The sequence below is a fragment of the Paramisgurnus dabryanus genome, chromosome 9, assembly GCF_030506205.2.
Source record: "Paramisgurnus dabryanus chromosome 9, PD_genome_1.1, whole genome shotgun sequence".
Taxonomy (NCBI): Eukaryota; Metazoa; Chordata; class Actinopteri; order Cypriniformes; family Cobitidae; genus Paramisgurnus; species Paramisgurnus dabryanus.
The window spans coordinates 36,607,456-36,625,784 of NC_133345.1; the positions used below are offsets into that span (position 1 = coordinate 36,607,456).

Below are 18,329 nucleotides of genomic sequence, written 5' to 3' on the forward strand. Positions count from 1 at the left end.
GTGCCTTTCAGTCTGTAATGCATTAGAAAAATGACATTTAAAGATTTGCACAAGGACGAAATTCAATAAACTGGGGTGGTCATAATTTTAAGTGCGTTTTTGGTAAATGTGTTACCAATGTGCAGAATAGTCGTCTGTAAATACTTAATCCCAAATGATGCGCATAAACGCATGCAAAGTGTTTGAAATCCACATTTTATTTATTTTTTCATATTAGCAGTCACTTTATTGTTATGTAGAACAGAGCGCAGCTTGATGTAAGCCAGTCTGTCTTTCTTGTGAGATCTGACAGCTGTTATTTAGCATAGGTTAAAATGTACAAATATCACCAGTCAGAGTAAATCATACACGCACACGATACGATACAAGGACTGTGTTTTTGTTGAAGTCCCAGCTGCCACCATCTCTATAAGGCCACACTGGCAGATCAGGGACGTCTACGGTACCTGTCAGACCGCCCACTAGAATCAAAACCCCCTGGGCTTTAGATCTGAACCAAAAACCTTCAGCAGTCAACACCAATAAAGACGTGTTTACAAAGTTGTTGAGTTTGATCAAGGAGAAATATTCCAAGTGCGTTTGAGTATATGCATATGCTCTACAAATGCTTTCTTTGATATTTGAGAGCTTTATTTACGGCACACATTTCTGTCAGTATGAGCAATACTTCATTTAAGAACGAAAATAAGGAAATATAAAATTATATTTAAATGATTTAATAACAAATAATGCTTAAGGTTAGCATCACACACACATTTAAAAATAAAGGTTCCTAAAATATATATATATATATATATATATATATATATATATATATATATATATATATATATATATATATATATATATATATATATATATATATATATATATATATATATATATATATATATATATATATATATATATATATATTTTTTTTTTTTTTTATTTGAAGAACCTTTTAAGTACCTTTATTTTTAAGAGTGTATTGTAATTTATTTGTTAAACTAAAGTATGTAAAGCTTTTCCTTTAATGACTTGGTTGTTTGTCATGGGCGAAAGCAACAATCTGTTAAAGTGAAAGTTTATTGTTGGGAAACCTAAACTGTCGATCAATATGTATTGATTTATTATAAATGAAGGCAGCATTTCGATTACTCAGTGACTTCGAATGCTTGATTTATTTATTTGTTTAGCTATAAATATTGACTGCACTAATGCCATACAATCGAGATGCCTGTGAAGGATTTACAACATGGATCTACAGTCTGTCTGGGAGAAGGCAAAGATCATATTCCCAACTAGAGGAAAACCCTTACGATAATTACCAGGGTTAGCAGGTTAACACAGTCAATATGCTGTCTTAGAGGACACAAAGTCTTCAGTCTTCTCTGCTTAGAATGAGAACAGTCCCCAACTATTGGCTCTTATTTAATAATTAGCTCTTGCTTTTAGCCTCCTGGTAAAAATTAGGTGATTTGAAAAAAATACAAACCAATACAAAGAAAACTATTTGTAAACAAGCTGTATTACATTGTATTTTGGCAGCATTTGGCCATCAGGAATACAAAATGACTTTCTTGTGAGACAAAAGGTGGAGAAAAGTCTGACTGACAGATAAAAGGAGAAAGCTCTTTATCCTCTTAGGATGAAAGCACTTCCCTATCTCCAATAGCCGATAGCCCCTTGGTGAAGGGAGTAGATGTCCATATCCGCAATCATCATATCTTGCCTCTTAAATCTGGAATCTTCCACCCTCCAAAGCCCTCTTTAGGGAAAAACCGGCACGTCCTTAGACCTTTTCACCGCGTGTGAGTTTAATATGACTTGGACAGAGGAAACGGGTCTTTAGATGGGCTTACGGGGAATACAGTGAGCACGGCCTGTTCAGCACGTGGGGATTTGGATTAGAGTTTTGGGGCCATTTTGGGCTGTGCAGTCTGGAAAGGATATTGACTCTGTTTTGAGTAAAACAGAAAGGAGTAAAATCATAAGTGTTACAGTAAAGACTCAGTACTTTCGGTAACCCCAATGAATAAGACGGTTAAGAAATACATCTACAGACAAATCATTGTACAAACAATCTCACAGGGTGGACAAATGACATTGACATCTTTTTTATTCTTTCCTAGTGTTGTAGTTCTCGAGACTGAGACCGGTCTCAAGACTACTTTTTAAAGGTCTTGGTCTCATCTTGGAATCGACCGCATTTTTACTCCGTCTCGTCTCGGTCTCAGACAAAGGGGACTCGGAATCTTATTTCAAGACCGGTCAAGACCACAACTGATGGCACATCACACATTTATTTTTTATCATTAATTTTATGCAGTTTATTCAGGTTTGGCATATGATGTTGGCATTGTTTAAGCATTGTTAAAGTTTCTCCCAATGACAGTTTTTTTTAATTTTATTACTAAAACACCTGCATTGTGTTAAGTGGATGGCAAGCCATGGAAAGACAGTTCAGAATAAATGGTTAAGTTGATTTCAGCTCTTTAGTGTTCACTTTTATTTGCTTATAGACAAAGATAAATTCCCACATATCTGCAATGCTATTGATTATTTGATCAACTTCTCTGACGGCACACACGCATGCACACACACACACACACACACACACACACACACACACACAGACAAGAAGTGCCTAATCATATGCATATTCCACATTTTATCATAAGTGTTTTAATGCAGTGACTAGCACTGGTCTTGGTCTTGACTTGGTCTCGGACTGTCTTGGTCTTGACTTGGTCTCGGACTGTCTTGGTCTTGGTCTTGACTTGGTCTCGACCCTTTAAAGTCTTGGTCTTGTCTCAGTCTCGGCCTGTCTTGGTCTTGGTCATGACTTGGTCTCGGTTTAGGTGGTCTTGACTACAAAACTACTCTTTCCCCACAAGCTTTTTTTAAGTTGCCAGCCAGCACCAGCATTTTTTATGATTTTCACAAAAGTTTAACTCTTTCGCCACCATTGACGAGTTATCTCTTCAATTAAGAGAAAACGCTTCCCTGCCAATGACGAGTATTTCCGTAATACTGCTATTTTCCACCAGGTGGCACTTTTCCGCAACTTCTAAAACCGCTTCTGGCTCCACGGATGATTCCTTCTGCGCATGCCTTTGCTCCAAACTGACGATTTTATGTAACATGGCGGCACCATGGTCAGACATTTTTGGCTTCAATTCATTACAATGGAGGGAGGCAACGTTGCGTCGTCCATTTTTTTTATTTTTTACAGTCTATGGTTCTTTCATTTGATATATTGTATGTTTATATATTTAAAGAAGAACATTTTCTGGAAGGCATTAAACTTTTGGGAAAATCATGAAAAATGCTGGCGCTGGCTGGCAACTTTTTAAAAAAAAAAAAAAAACGCTGGCGGTGAAAGAGTTAATGCCTTCCAGTTGAAGTTTAATGTTTTGATCTAAATTCCCCTAACATGGAAGTCTTCACCAGGTTTCTACAGTAGTCCTAAAGAGGTGAACTGTTCTACTGAGTGTTTCGTCCCTACATTGTCTCAGATATGTTTGTCCTGTGGCGGCTACCGTAGTTTCTTTTTGCATTTCGAAAGTAAGGGGTGAGCTGTTGGTTTGCAACTAGATGGGACAAAAAAACACACTGGACCTTAAATATCTTTACTCTAAAAAATGTTGGGTTGTTTTAACCCATAGTTGCGTCAAATATGGACAAATCCAACAAAAATGACTTCAGCCGGGTTTTTTACAGACTGGGTCATAAATTTTTTACATTGCAACATCATTTAACTGATGGCATGAGTAGAATGTTTGTGCAGTACTTGTTTTTTTAAGAATTCTGTCGTTTGGTTGTGCTTTTGTTTCTACCCTTAATTTCCGCCGTCCGCCCCTCCCCGTTAAGCCTAATGGTACGACCCTTGCCAGGTCAGGGGCACTGCGTTAGTAATGGTGAAGGGTTAAAAGCTCCTCGCCTCAGGGGAGAGTTCAGGATTATTTCTTGGCTTGTGTTGTGAAATTGTGCAATTTGCTGTTTGTTCTAGACACATGGTCGTCTTCTAAACATTAAGACCTGTAGGTCTTGCATTGCTGCTTATGCTGATTAATGCGCTTTATTAAATTTATAATTATAAAAGATTGGAAGAGCCCTGTACAGTCGTGAGTTAAGCCTCTCAATTTCATCTGTCTTAAATAAATGCAGTTTCCCATTTTGAAACGAAGCGAGGGGCCAAACAAATAGGTTTAAGCTGCAAGAAGCTCATAATGAAAATGACGAGAGAGCCCATGGGGAGTTGAGTTATCGTACATAAATTGAACATAAATAAAACAAAAGACAGGTCAAATAAACATCAATAAGGCCGAGACCTTGAATTAATCCGAGTAAATGCGTATGAAAATCCTCATGTGTTCCAGCAATTACATCCAATCTGTTTGTCATTTTGCTGTACTGTATGTACGGTCAGGAAACTGGAAATTGTACCTAAGTCACGCAATGCTGTCACTCATTTAAATCTTTGTTCTTATAATATACAGTAACACATGGGCACCACAAGTGAAGGAAAGTGGTTAGACTGACACATTAAAAATAAAGGGTTTATAATTTGTAACAGGTTGTGAGACGTTGTTTCATAGTCTTACAATATGTTAACACCCCATGGATATCTTAATGTAAAGTTTAGTTTGCTGGTGTACTGGACATGAAAGTGTAGCATGATAATATGTACTTGTCCCAAAGTCTTAGACCCTAAAATGTTTCTTTTTGCATTTTTATTGTCCTTTTTATTATGGTTTTCCGAATAATATTTTACGTTAAAAGTTGACGTAATAAAATGAAAAGGATTATTTGCTGTGTCCCTCTTTTGTTTTAATAACATGATCTCATGCTGTTAAGCTTGTACACAAACCTGATCCAAATTTTCCCAGCATGATTTGAGATTGTTTCAACATCTGTTTTCTGAAGATGTGCAGTCTGGTAGTCCGGCCAGTAACGCATTGCAATAGTCCAGTTTGGACAGGACGAGAGCCTGGACCAGGACTTGTGTAGCTTGCTCAGAAAGGTCTAATTTTCCTAATCTTTTAGAGGATGAATCTACAAGAGTGGGCAGTGCTGGCAACATGCTTTGTGAAGCTAAGCTGATCATCAATTACCACTCCCAGGTTTCAGGCTGTCCTGGAAGGTATAATGGTCGAAGCGCCTAGCTGAATGGAAAGATTGTAATAAATCGTGGGGTCAGACAATATGACACGCAGTTCCGTCTTTACAAAGTTCAGCTGGAGATGGTGATCCTTCATCCAGATTGGAATTTCACTCAGGATGCTGAGATGTAGGCAGAAGCCTATGGAAAGTGGAGTTGTGTGTCATCTGCATAGCAGTGGTAGGAAAAGCCATGTTTCCAAATGACAGAACATTATGCATGTAGAAAAGAGCAGTGGTCCAAGCACTGAGCCTTGAGGTACCCCGATAGTAAGATGTAAGATGATCACCTATCCAGGCTACTCTAAATGACCTACCTGAGAGGTAATAATTGACCCATAGTAGCGCCGTACCAGAGACACCATAGCCTTGAGTGTTTAGTTGTAAATTATATACATTTTTACCAGGCTCTTGTTTAGGTTCAGTAATTTTACTTAAATGACAGTGAAAAGATCATTAGCCAGTAATTGAAATGGCTTATTTTTAAAAATGTCATTTCATTGGAATTTAACACATTTGTCTGTTTTGCTGCAAAACCCTCTAAGTACATGCAAGCTTTTTTGCAAAAAACTCCACTTTTTAAAGTCTCCAGTCACTCTTCACTGTTCTTTAGTATTAAAGATATCCTAATATATATGGCAAACCTCTTTTAACCAGGAAAAAACTTGCATACAAGCGCCGTCGTTCAACCAATTTGTCTTACGTGCACTTAAAGGACTTTGCTGAAAAGTGATGTTCAACGAATTTTGCCAACAAACCGGTGTTTCTGAATGGCCAGAGGCCAGGATTAAGTAGATTTTAAGTAAACGTATTTGATGAACATACAGTATGTTACGTGCTGAGAGCATTCTGTCAATATCATTATAACATTTTTGACAGAGGTGGCGTTTAGAAGCTTTTGCATTTATGCTCCTGTTTTGCACCATAATGTCTTGGTTTTCATTTTTCCAAAATTTTCAGGTTTGAATGACATTTTGGATGTAACACTTTCAGTGAGGATTTTTGGAGCTGACTGTATATAGACAATAAGCTGAGTAAGATATAAGCCCTTCTGACATCCAAATGAACTTAAAGTGTGTTCATGTTTATGTATGTGTGTGTGCGTTCTCTGAGGGTCCTACGGCACTTCCATTAACCGCAAGACTCGTAAACTTAATTAAAGACACATTGAATGCATTTCAGAGGAACTGTCCACAGACTCCTTAACATGATCAAAGTCTGCCTCTTTAAAAGTCTTCATCCTTGTAAACATCCTTGTCTTTATAAATTCAGTCTTATCTCATATGTCCGTCTGCATCACTAATCTCCTTTCCATCAATGTGTTCTTCTTCTTAGGATGGGGTTATCTTTCTAAATCCCACTTTTATACTTCTTTTCATCTCGCTGTCTTCGTTTTTCAATACTGGTGCAACAATATGACCAGTGATGTCAGAAATTACCACCTCAGCAGGGTTTAGCCTCCAATAGTGTGTGTGTGTCACTCAATGGATCTGCCTGCATCTGTGTGTGCTGGGCTTCTGCCATTTCTCTGCGTAAAGCAACCAGAGACCATTGAAAATCAAAAACACATTTTGTCAATGGGTGTGTACGTCTTGAGGGCCAACTTACACACGCTGAATAAATCAGAAGGTCAAGACCATAGTGAGCGCAAATCCCCCTGGAGCAACCCAAAAAACACACGCAAACACGCTCAGGAAATCTGTCATAAGTCATTGACACGCCATACCTTGATTAATCACATAATCCAATTTCTGTCATATCACGATTCACCGCACCAGTGTGCGATGTCTAGTTTTGGGCATATACTGTATCTGGTCCATCTAATCCTATTTGACTGCGCTTTGTAGTGGAAAGAGACCAAGAGAGTCATGTGTCTTAAAATTTTTCAAAACAAGGCTCGACTTGTCTTCTAGAAAGACCAGCAGTAAACATTTTAGTGATTTTAACCAGCAAGACTTTTTTGGTCGAGAGGCTTTGAACAAACTCCTAACCAAGGGGTCTTCTAATATTCATTGCACAACAAATTTAGTGCTACAGCCACTACCCTAGACATTTCATAGCAATGCTTAAACCCACTCAGGACACATAAGCAACCGTATGTCAACACCCTGGCAACCACCTCCAAACCTTTGGAAACCTCATAGAGATGTGTAATGTAAAGATCTGTTTTTTGTTTGTGTACAGAGCTGTGGGATTTAAACAGGACATGGGTGTTTCAGACTGGAGAAGGTCATCTGCAGCACTACAGCATGTTACTAGATGAGACTCGGGAAAGACTGATCATCGGAGGCAAAGAGGTCCTCTATTCCCTCAACCTGGAGCGCATCGTTGCCCCTCACAAACAGGTAGAGAATTAAACCCACGGGTGTAGACTACAGCAGGTTTAGGATTCAATGCAACATTTGTTTTGCATTGAATGTTTTTATGACAATATTTTTCCACAAGAATGACTTTTGTCACTACGCACATTTTAGGATAAAATCATAAATAAAGATAAAAGCAGACGTACAAATAAAATCCAGAAATGGATGTCACCATCTGTACCGTTAAAATTCAGGAATGTTCACAAATGCTCCATTGATAGTTGATTGAATGAAATAAAGTGGACTACTTAGTAAAATAAGAATTTTATAGGATTTTGTGAGTTAAATCTGTGTCTTGTTCATGCAAGCAGATGAGAATAATAATAATAAGTGACAGAATTCAGTCAAGCAGAAAGAAACATTTTATTCCAGAGTGACATTCCCAGAATCCCATTTCCTCTTGTCTCTGCTTTAGATTCAGTGGTCGAGCTCTGAGGAACGGGTGGGGAATTGTTTAATGCAAGGCAGAGAGAAGGTAAATCTGTTTTACATTCTGTAAATATGATGCACTCGTATTGTGTTACATATAATGTTGATAAACTGTATGCACTACATTTCTATTATTTATTTTATTTTCCTCTTCTTCCTTCCCTCTTTCCATCTTTAATTTCATTTCATGTCATTCTTCTCTCCTCTTCCTCATTTTCTTTCTCTTCCTCCTTTTCTTTCTCATATTCTTCCTCCTTTTCTTTGTCTTCCTCCTTTTGTTTGTCTTCCCCCTTTTCTTTCTCTTTTTCTTCCTCCTGTTCTTTCTCATATTCTTCCTCCTTTTCTTTGTCATCATCCTTTTCTTTGTCTACATCCTTTTCTTTCTCATATTCTTCCTCCTTTTCTTTGTCCTCCTCCTTTTTTTGTCTTCCTCCTTTTCTTTCTCATATTCTTCATTCTTTTCTTTTTCTTACTCCTTTTCTTTCTCATATTCTTCCTCCTTTTTTTCTTTCTCCTTTTCTTTATCATATTCTTCCTCCTTTTCTTTGTCTTCCTCCTTTTCTTTGTCTTCCTCTTTTTCTTTCTCATATTCTTTCTCCTTTTCTTTCTCTTCCTCCTTTTCTTTCTCATATTCTTTCTCCTTTTCTTTGTCTTCCTCTTTTTCTTTCTCTTTTTCTTCCTTCTGTTCTTTCTCATATTCTCCCTCCTTTTTTTTGTCATCATCCTTTTCTTTGTCTTCCTCATTTTCTTTATCATATTCTTCCTCCTGTTCTTTCTCATATTCTTCCTCCTTTTCTCTGTCATCACCCTTTTCTTTGTCTTCCTCCTTTTCTTTCTCATATTCTTCCTCCTTTTCTTTCTCATATTCTTCCTCCTTTTCTTTGTCATCCTCCTTTTCTTTGTCTTCCTCCTTTTCTTTCTCATATTCTTCCTCCTTTTCTTTTTCTTACTCCTTTTCTTTCTCATATTCTTCCTCCTTTTTTTCTTTCTCCTTTTCTTTATCATATTCTTCCTCCTTTTCTTTTTCGTACTCCTTTTCTTTCTCCTTTTTTTCTCCTTCTCTTTATCTTTCTTCGCTTTATCCTCCTTCTGTTTATCTTCTATTTTCTCTTCCTCCTTTTCTTTCTCTTCCTCCTTCTGTTTATCTTCTTTTCTCTTCCTCCTTTTATCTGTTCCTCCTTTTCTTCCTCTTATTCTTCCTCCTTTTTTGTTTTTCCCTTTCCCTTTCTCTTCCTCCTCTTTATTTTTCTTCTCTTTATCTTCCTCCTTTTTTCCTTTTCTATTCCTCCTTTTCTTTCTCTTCCTCCTCCTCTTTTCTTATTCTTCATCCTTCTCTTTTCATTATTCTTCCTCCTTTTCTTATTCTTCCTCCTTTTTATTCTTCCTCTTTTTCTTTCTCATATTCTTCCTCCTTTTCTTATTCTTCCTCCTTTTTACTCTTCCTCTTTTTCTTTCTCATATTCATCCTCCTTTTCTTATTTTTCCTCCTTTTTATTCTTCAACTTTTTCTTTTTCATATTCTTCCTCATTTTCTTTGTCTTCCTCCTTTTCTTTCTCTTTGTCTTCCTCCTTTTCTTTCTCATATTCTTCCTCCTTCTCTTTTTCTTCCTCCTTTTTATTCTTCCTCTTTTTCTTTCTCATATTCTTCCTCATTTTCTTTGTCTTCCTCCTTTTCTCATATTTTCCTCCTTTTCTTTGTCTTCCTCCTTCTGTTTATCTTCCTTTTCTCTTCCTCCTTTTTTCTGTTCCCCCTTTTCTTTCTCTTCATCCTTTTCTTTCTATTTCTTCTTTTCTTTCTTTTCCTTCTCCTCTTTCCCTTCCTCATTTTTTTCTCGTCCTTATTTTCTTATTCTCCCTCCTTGTCTTTCTCTTCCTCCTCCTTTTTATTTTTTCTTGTATTTATTTTCCTCCTTTTTTCCTTGTCTTTTCCTCCTTTTCTTTCCCTTCCTCCTTTTCTTTTTCTTCCTCCTTTTATTTTTTCTCCGTTTCTTTCTCTTTCTTCTTCTTTCTCTTCCTTATCTTCTTTCTCTTTCTCGTTTTTTCTCATCCTTCTTTCCTTTTTATTTTCTTCCTTCTCTTTATATTCCTCCCTTTTTCCTTGTCTTTTCCTCCTTTTCTTTCTCTTTCTCTTCCTCCTTCTCTTTATCTTTCTTCTATCTCTCGTCCTTCGTTTCTATCTTTTTTATATTTTCCTTTTTCTCTTCCTCTTTCTCTTCTCTACTCTTCCTCCTTCTCTTTCTCTTCCTTTATTCTCTTCCTCCTTTTTTTATTCTTCCTCCTTGTCTTTCTCTTCCTCCTTCTCTTTATATTCCTCCTTTTTCCTTGACTTTTCCTCCTTTTCTTTTTCTTCCTCCTTTTCTTTATCTTTCTTCTCTTTATCTTTCATCTCTTCTTTTTCCTCCCTTTCTTTCTCTTCCTCCTTCTCTTTATCTTTCTTCTCTTTCTTCTTCTCTTTACTTTTCTTCTTTCTCCTCGTCTCTTCCTTTCCACTTCCTCTCTCTCACTCTCTCTCACTCTTATGTTCACTCTTTCTGTTATAGCCGGAGTGTGCTAACTACATTAAACTGGTGCAGCAGTATAACAGCACCCACCTGTTAGCATGTGGAACTGGAGCTTTTAACCCCGTGTGTGCCTATATCAGAGTGGGACATGGAAGTGAGGTAAATCTTCTCATTACAGACTGACACAACTTCTCCAGAGCCTTTATGTCATCCACAAATTCCCAAACTGAAAACACAATAATTTTGGTTTGAGTCACATTTGTTGACCACAGAATGTAACAAGCGCCTCTGCCGTGGCAGCTTTTTATTGTTCTGAAGCAGTCTGTGGTAAATTGGAGGAAGAGGGTGAAAATTTCCAGCGTCCCCCTGTTCCGCATGACCTCTCTGTGTCACTTATTCCAGAAAACATCTCCAGATGATCTTTTTAGTGTCTTCTGAGGAATGTGACAAACGGATGAAAGAGATCCAATTATTGTCTGCTGTTCCCCCTTAGAGAGCATCGTGGAGAATAACCCTGTAATCTGGAATTATAACTCGAACTGTACACCACACGTCATGCAGTCCTGCAGATGTGAGAAATATGCAATTACCCAAAACCATTTGATGTGGCGACAAGTTAGAGTGCCTTAACATCACTGAAATATTGGTTAAGTTTTGCGTCCTTATACCAGTGAGAGTAAAAGAATCCAGATGCTTTGCGTCAGTGAGTGGTTGAAGGGCATATTCCAGTCTGAGGTCTGTTTGCAAGTGCGAAGACTGGAATTCACCATTGTGGAGGTTTGTTTGTTTCCAGTAGAAATGTTTAAAGAATGCCAGATATCTAGTGGTGTAGAAACCGATGAAAATGTGACCTACATTAGTTTCACTGCTATGTGGGAAAATTCCGGAAAGGTTTTTTTTGTATTGATCTTCAAAAAGTGGGAAGAAAGAACCGCGCAGGGACTACATTTGAAATTCAGATTTAGCTCAAACTGCTACAATACATTTATTGAAAGTGTCAGATAAATAAAAAAGTTTAGTTTCCATCTCCCAAAATATGGAAATGGTATTCTTTGAAGTAGCTTGGAATGCCATGCAAATACATAGTACATGAACAAAGTAGTACAACATTATACATTTTAATACCATACTGCTGTTACAAACAGTGCAGGTAAACACTAAATACTGACTTTTTAAAAACTTTTTTTTACTTTTAATGTACATATTTCCTTTATTTTATGTTTGTATCTTAAAGAGATAGTTCACCCAAAAATGAAAATAATGTCATTATTGACTCACCCTCATATCGTTCCAAACTAGTAAGGCCTCCATTCATCTCGGGACACAGTTTAAGATGTTTTAGATTTAGTCCGAGAGCTTGTTCACCCTTCATTGAAATCTACGTACGGTATACTGTCCATGTCCAGAAAGGTAATAAAACATCATCAAAGTAGTAGAAAATACATTTTGGTCCAAAAATAACAAAATTACGACTTTATTCAGCATTGTCTTCTCTTCCAGTTTTGTTGTGAAGCGCATTCATGTCATTTTTGACATGAAAAATAAAAATATGCACTTTTAAACCACAACTTCTCGTCTAGGTCCAGTCCTGTGACGCGCCAGCACGACCTCACGTAAATGCGTAGTGACGTAGGGAGGTCACGTGTTACATATATGAAACGCACATTTGCGGACCATTGTAAACAATAAACTGACACAAAGACATTGATTATCATCATTCCACATACAACAACGTCGGAACGGTCCTCTTTCTCCACACTTGTAAACATGGGGCGGAGTTTCGTGTTCGTCCTCTGTGTCCTCTTGACGTCATGACGTATTGCGTGAGGTCGCGCTGGCGGACCTAGACAAGAAGTTGTGGTTTAAAAGTGCATTTTTTTTTTCTTGTCAAAAATGACAATCGTTTCGCTAGATAAGACCCTTATGCCTCGTTTTGGGATTTTAAAGTTCATTAAAATGAGAAAAATCCTGCAATGTTTTCCTCAAAAAACATAATTTCTTCTCGACTGAACAAAGAAAGACATCAACATTTTGGATGACATGGTGGTGAGTAAATTATCTGGATTTGTTTAAGAAAATGAACTAATCCTTTAACCTACCGTAACGTTAGCTCATAGCTAAACCAAGAAGCAAGCTAACGGTTCTTAATTTCATACAGAAATCTGCTCACTTTAGCACCTTTTGGTGGTAAATTTTTTTAAATCATTGAGTGTTAACATTTGAAAGCCTTAGAAACACGTGCAAATGATAAACTTTCCCTATTTAAATTTGCATATTAATCCGCGAATCGCATGCGAGCTGAACCATGGGTCCGTCACAGCACTGCCCAAGCTTATGATGAATGGCACAGCAGCGGCCAGTGCAGTTGACATGTATGTTCGCTAGGGCTGGGTATCGATTCAGATGTTCCAGATCGATTCAATTTCGATTCACAAGCTATCAAATCAACGATTTCGATTCTCGATTAAATTTTCGATTCAATTGGGTAATTAATAAAAAGAAATTAAAAGCCACAACACTGTCGTTGTCGTCTTGCTTGTGAAATCTAAAATGCTTCCATACCTCTTACTTTTTATGTGAAGGTGGCATCAACGTCAATGAAGCACCTAAAACCACCATTTTAAGCACTGAATGAAAGAATGACAGGCTCCTTGGTAACATCGCGCAAGGCAAAAAAGAGGGTGACATCTAGTAAAGAATACTAGTAATTTGATTAATGTTAATTTTAAGTTCAATGTTTGCAGGAAAAAATATGAAAAAAATTGATTCTGCTCTTTGAGAATCGATTCTGAATCGACCATGTTTTAAAAAAAAACTATTTATCGAAAAAATTTTGCCCAGCCCTAATGTTTGCTAATGTATGGCCGGCTGGCCGTGTACGCGGAGCAGATAGCCTACATACTACGTCACGTGTTATGTGGTGGGCAGGTTATAGGTAACGGAGGAAGGGAACAAGCGAGCTCATCAGAAATTTCCTAAAAATAAACATTGTTCACGAGTCTCGCAGCTCGAGTCTCAAGTCAAGTCTGAAGTCACTGTGTATGCGACTTAAGTCGCACTTGAGTCCGAGTCTCAAACTCGAGTCCCCATCTCTGGTTCCAACGCACATTTATTTCCAAACTAAATAAATACGGGTCATTGCAACTTTGCTAAAACAACAAAGCTGGTGGTGGCCTAAAACTTTTGCACACTATGGTTGTCCAGTTGCCTCTTTATTAGATAATACAGTGAAAGTTAAAGGAGGATAGAGTGCAGGAACTGGATTGGTAATGTTACTGTAAATCACTGCTGTCAGTTTAACTGTGCAGTAAATGGCTTTCAATGAGAAGCATCTGCTAAATAACAAGTAGCATAGTTGATGATTTGGGATGGCAGATGAATGGTTGGAAAGAGTATATAAACTTCTCCGTACTTTTACTTCTAGTGTTGTGTCATCGATATCATTCCAGATTTTAGCATCCTTAAATGGTGAAAAGTAGATAATAAGTAAAATATGTCTGTCTTAGAGCTGTGTTTTTTTGTGGTACAAAAAATCTCATCCAAATATTTCACAAACATTTATTTTTTTAATGAAATAACTTATCTTTCTAAAATAAAATTGTGTTTACTTTAAATGCAATTTGATATCCATTTCATGTAAAAATGACAGAAACATTAGTTTCCTGGCATCGTAAACACCCTTTAACAACCTTGATTGAAAGTTTTATCTCTAGAGAGACAGAGAGCGGAAGGTTGAACATTCTCACTCTGTTAATATCTCTTACCAAACATGCAGACAACCAAAAACAAACAGCTCCATCCTCCCAGGAGATGTGCAGTCAAATTACAAAGCGGCTAATCATAGAGAGGAGAGCTTTATTTCAAAAGACAGCCTAGAAGAAAAGACCAAGAGGGGATTTTTTTTCATTGTGGCAGGGGGCCTTAGGACTTTCTTTCACCGAAACGTTTTTCTTAACTTCAATCCATCTAAGCTTTCAGGAGAGGTAATTCATTTCTCACCTCATCTAGAGTTTTTTGTCCTAAGCCGGTCTCAAAGAAATCTGGGAATGGGAGTAGGAAGTACTTTTCGACTTCCTGACCTTGGCGCTGAGGTGAAGGCAAGAGCCACTGGCATTGAGGGAGCGGGAGGCAGAAGATCAGAGAGAGTTTAATTACAGGAGACAAGCTTCAGCGAGATGCCTGATAACTCAGGGTACAGACACACGACTCGGTTTAGGGTGTAGCTGTGGTTTTCCAGACTATCTCAGATGTTAATGAGACACATGCGAGATGCGTGCGCTTGCGTAAGAGATGGGCTTCAAATATACACACACAGACGAAGATTGATGCATACCTGCACAGCACACATTTACACATACTCTACCCTGGAGTGCAGCAGTGACGCAGTGCAGATGTTGCTGTGATGACAGGAAACAATGATAAAGAGACAGAGACACAAACCAGAACCAGAGAGAGAGACCGACATATATATATATATACCAATGTGGACACACCCTGCATGCATTCCTCTTCTAAGCAGTCTTCTTCACCTTCATGTGCATCACCTGACACATCCTAGCACACGTTTACTTTCAAGATCTACTAAATCCTGCACTTTCTCATCGGGTTTACACGTACTTGCGCACTAATATATCCACTGTTTATTCTTATGCATATTAAAGCTCTGTTTCTTATCCACAACTTTACTATAGAGGTTTGCAACAGATTCCTGTGAAACCCGATTAGATCAGTTGCAGGAGTGGGTGGTATTTCTGGGCACTTACAGTATTTTGATGCATATCAGAAACAAAGTTCTTACTTCTCTGTAGTTTTTAGAAATGTAAATGAATTGGATAATAAAGCAATCGTTACCAGAGGAAAATTTTATTGCTAAGTGGTTGCTCTCTAGTTTAGGAGATTTTAAGGAGTTCTCAGTTGTGTATTATTTGAAGGGGACATTTCACAAGACTTTTTTTAAGATTTCAAATAAATCTTTGGTCTCCCATGAGTACATATGTGAAGTTCTAGCTCAAAATACCATATAGATAATTTATTATAGCATGTTAAAATTGCCACTTTGTAGGTGTAAGTAAAAACGTGCCATTTTGGGGTGTGTCCTTTTAAATGCAAATGACTGATCTCTGCACTAAATGGCAGTGCTGTGGTTGGATAGTGCAGATTAGGGGGTGGTATTATCCCCTTCTGACATCACAAGGGGAGCCAAATTTCAATCACCTATTTTTTCACATGATTGCAGAAATTTGTTTTCCAAAACTTAGTTACTGGGCTGATCTTTTTCACATTTTTTAGGTTTATACAAGGACTTTGGACCCAATTACAGCACTTGAACATGGAAAAAGTCAGATTTTCAAAATATGTCCCATTTAAGTGTCGAGTTAAGGGCTGTTCACAATTTACTATATTAGTGTCCACATTAGCAGATGTCCTCTTCATGCTGCGTTTAGCGTAACTCTAAACAGTGAATCTATTTTGTGTAATCTAATATATTACCTTTTGGCATAGTCAATGTAGTAGAAGAAAAAGCATTACATAGTAAATTTCACAGCAACTTCATCAGTGCTGGAAACCTAAGGTAATTTTATGTCATGGACCTCAACAATGAGTTTCTTCACTGTGTCATCTGTCAAATAAACTTGATTGGCTGGCAAAGGTTTATCGTTCATCAGTTGGAAAAAATCGCTCCGTGATTCCAACGATATTGTTCATTTGTATCTTTATCGTTATTGTTGAGGTGTGAACTCCGCTATTCTCTTTAAAATTTAAGTGAATTTTAAAGCTATATTTTTATAGTTATCGCTATAATGTAAATGGCTATTAGATGGTTCTCTTAAAATTGCTTAGAAGAAATAAAAATAAAAATGAATGAGACTATTGTTAAAATGCATAAAGAGTGTGGAGCTGAAAATTGTATATGTAAAATTGTCCTATTTTCGTTAAAGTTAGATATTGAAAACTTTGTTGCACACTTGTCATATCTGAGCTCATTTTATGACACGTCGTTCACACCAGACGTGGAAGAGGCGGCAAAAACGCAGTATTCGCATGCAGTTGGACGCTTGAACATTTTGAGTTTACTCGCTTCATAATCGTGCGTGAAAGTCGCGCATGAAATTCTAGTCATTTGAGACATTCACGCATAAATTTGCATCATGGGAGGGGCTTATATAGCTCAAATTGGGTAAACTTACCAGACCTCCTCACTCACTTTCTTCCAAGCAAGATCCTTTTAATTCCTGGAAAACTAGCGATGATTATTGTCCTCCATTGTTGTTTTGTTTTTCTGCCTCCGCTCGCTCCCAATAATCATGTAACTGCTAGAGTAAGGTTAACGCAGTATGAAAATCCGCCAAATTTCAGATTTTTGAACTTGCGCGAATCACGCGGCAATGCTCAATTAGCTCGAAACGTGCCATTCCGCGTCTGGTGTGAACACACATGCTTCAATTTACGCCAATCAAAATTGTATTAAAAATACAGCAAATGGAAACACGTCAATTTCGCAACAATTCCCATATAATGCTAAAAGTTTTTACGTCTGCATGAGGTGGTTTTTCATACAATAAAAAAAAAAAGAAATAAATCGCCAAAAACTATGTAAAACTACACATTTACAGGTCACCTGATGTGCATAAAAATATATGTGACCCTGGACCACAAAATCAGTCATAGGGGTCAGGTTATTGAGAAACCTTGCTTGGTTTTGTGGTCCAGGATCACAAATGATCATTATTTAAAGCAGATGTTCACAAATATTAAACGCTTAATTGTCTTTAGAAGGTTTAAAAACGAATTCGCATGGTAAAACTACTGTAAAAAAAAACGTGTTAAACTATGGCAGCATGCAGGTGTGAAACTCCAGATTGTGTGATGAAAAAATCTGTTTGTCCTTGTCGACCTGTCGTATCACCATTTTCCAGACTCAAAATTCCCGTGGCTGTCCGCTTAAGGTGTTTTCTCACCTAACATTTCAACTCTTGTAACTTTAGGCAATCTGATCCCAAACAAAGACCCCAACCTCATGCAAATGAGAACCATGTGTCAACCAACAAAGTTTGTGTATATGTGCATGAATCTCTGGCTGAGGGTTTCATTCATCAGCCTTAGGAAAGATCTGCACCTTATCGTGCTGATGATCATGTGAATCCCTACTTAGTGTTTCAACCCACAAACAAAACATAAATTACTGCGGGCATGATATGCACACGCACGGCCGCGTGTCGCCTACTAAAGCTGATCACAAGATTTGTGTTTTTAAATGTCTTATCTACTGCAGCCTGTTGGTGTGATTTATACCCATAAGTCTTTAATGTTACAAGCACAGTTTATCAAATCAAACTGAAGTTATGGATTTAACTATGGATTTATTCACATTTCTACTCTGTATGAGGTGAGAGGGACACATTATTTGGTAAAAAGCATCTACCTGCTGAAGGAGTAGATGAATGATCCGGTGAGAAGTAATGATGGATGAAATGGTGTTATGTGTCTGGAGTTTGTTTCTCCAAGATCACACGACATGAGGAGACATAAATCAAGCTTGTTAAAACTCGTTCTGCAATGCATTTTGTGCAGCTCATACTGTCATCTTCTGGTTAAAATGAGATTGCAGTAAGGACAGAAATGGTTTGCTTTGCTTCTTCAAAGAGATTTTTCTTGTGGGGAAAGATCAAGACATGTGTGAAAGTGTCGTAATTTTTCCTCCTTTGGTTCACCCTGATGTCATAATTCCCAAGAATCTACTGGAAAAGCAGTGTTGAATCCATGTGTGTTTTATGATGAAAATGATTCTCTGATACCGATTGTAAATACCTGACACTTAATGGTAGAAGTTGCCTATAGGCTGGTTAATATTTATTTGGGTTATGGCGAACTGAATTGTGGATCCGCCAAC

At 37.5% G+C, this 18,329-nt stretch overlaps 1 protein-coding gene and 1 pseudogene across 1 annotated transcript in view; one reads left to right on the forward strand and one right to left on the reverse strand.

Moving 5' to 3' along the window:
• Window positions 1-18,329, forward strand: part of sema3e (sema domain, immunoglobulin domain (Ig), short basic domain, secreted, (semaphorin) 3E) — a 56,022-nt gene that overhangs the window by 14,581 nt on the left and 23,112 nt on the right. Inside the window, exons 2-4 of the mRNA XM_065283541.2 lie at window positions 7,330-7,490; window positions 7,924-7,983; window positions 10,478-10,597. Coding sequence (XP_065139613.1) covers window positions 7,330-7,490; window positions 7,924-7,983; window positions 10,478-10,597 — 341 coding nt within the window. The remainder of the gene's footprint in view (window positions 1-7,329; window positions 7,491-7,923; window positions 7,984-10,477; window positions 10,598-18,329) is intronic.
• LOC135773956 (uncharacterized) lies at window positions 8,407-9,590 on the reverse strand (annotated as a pseudogene).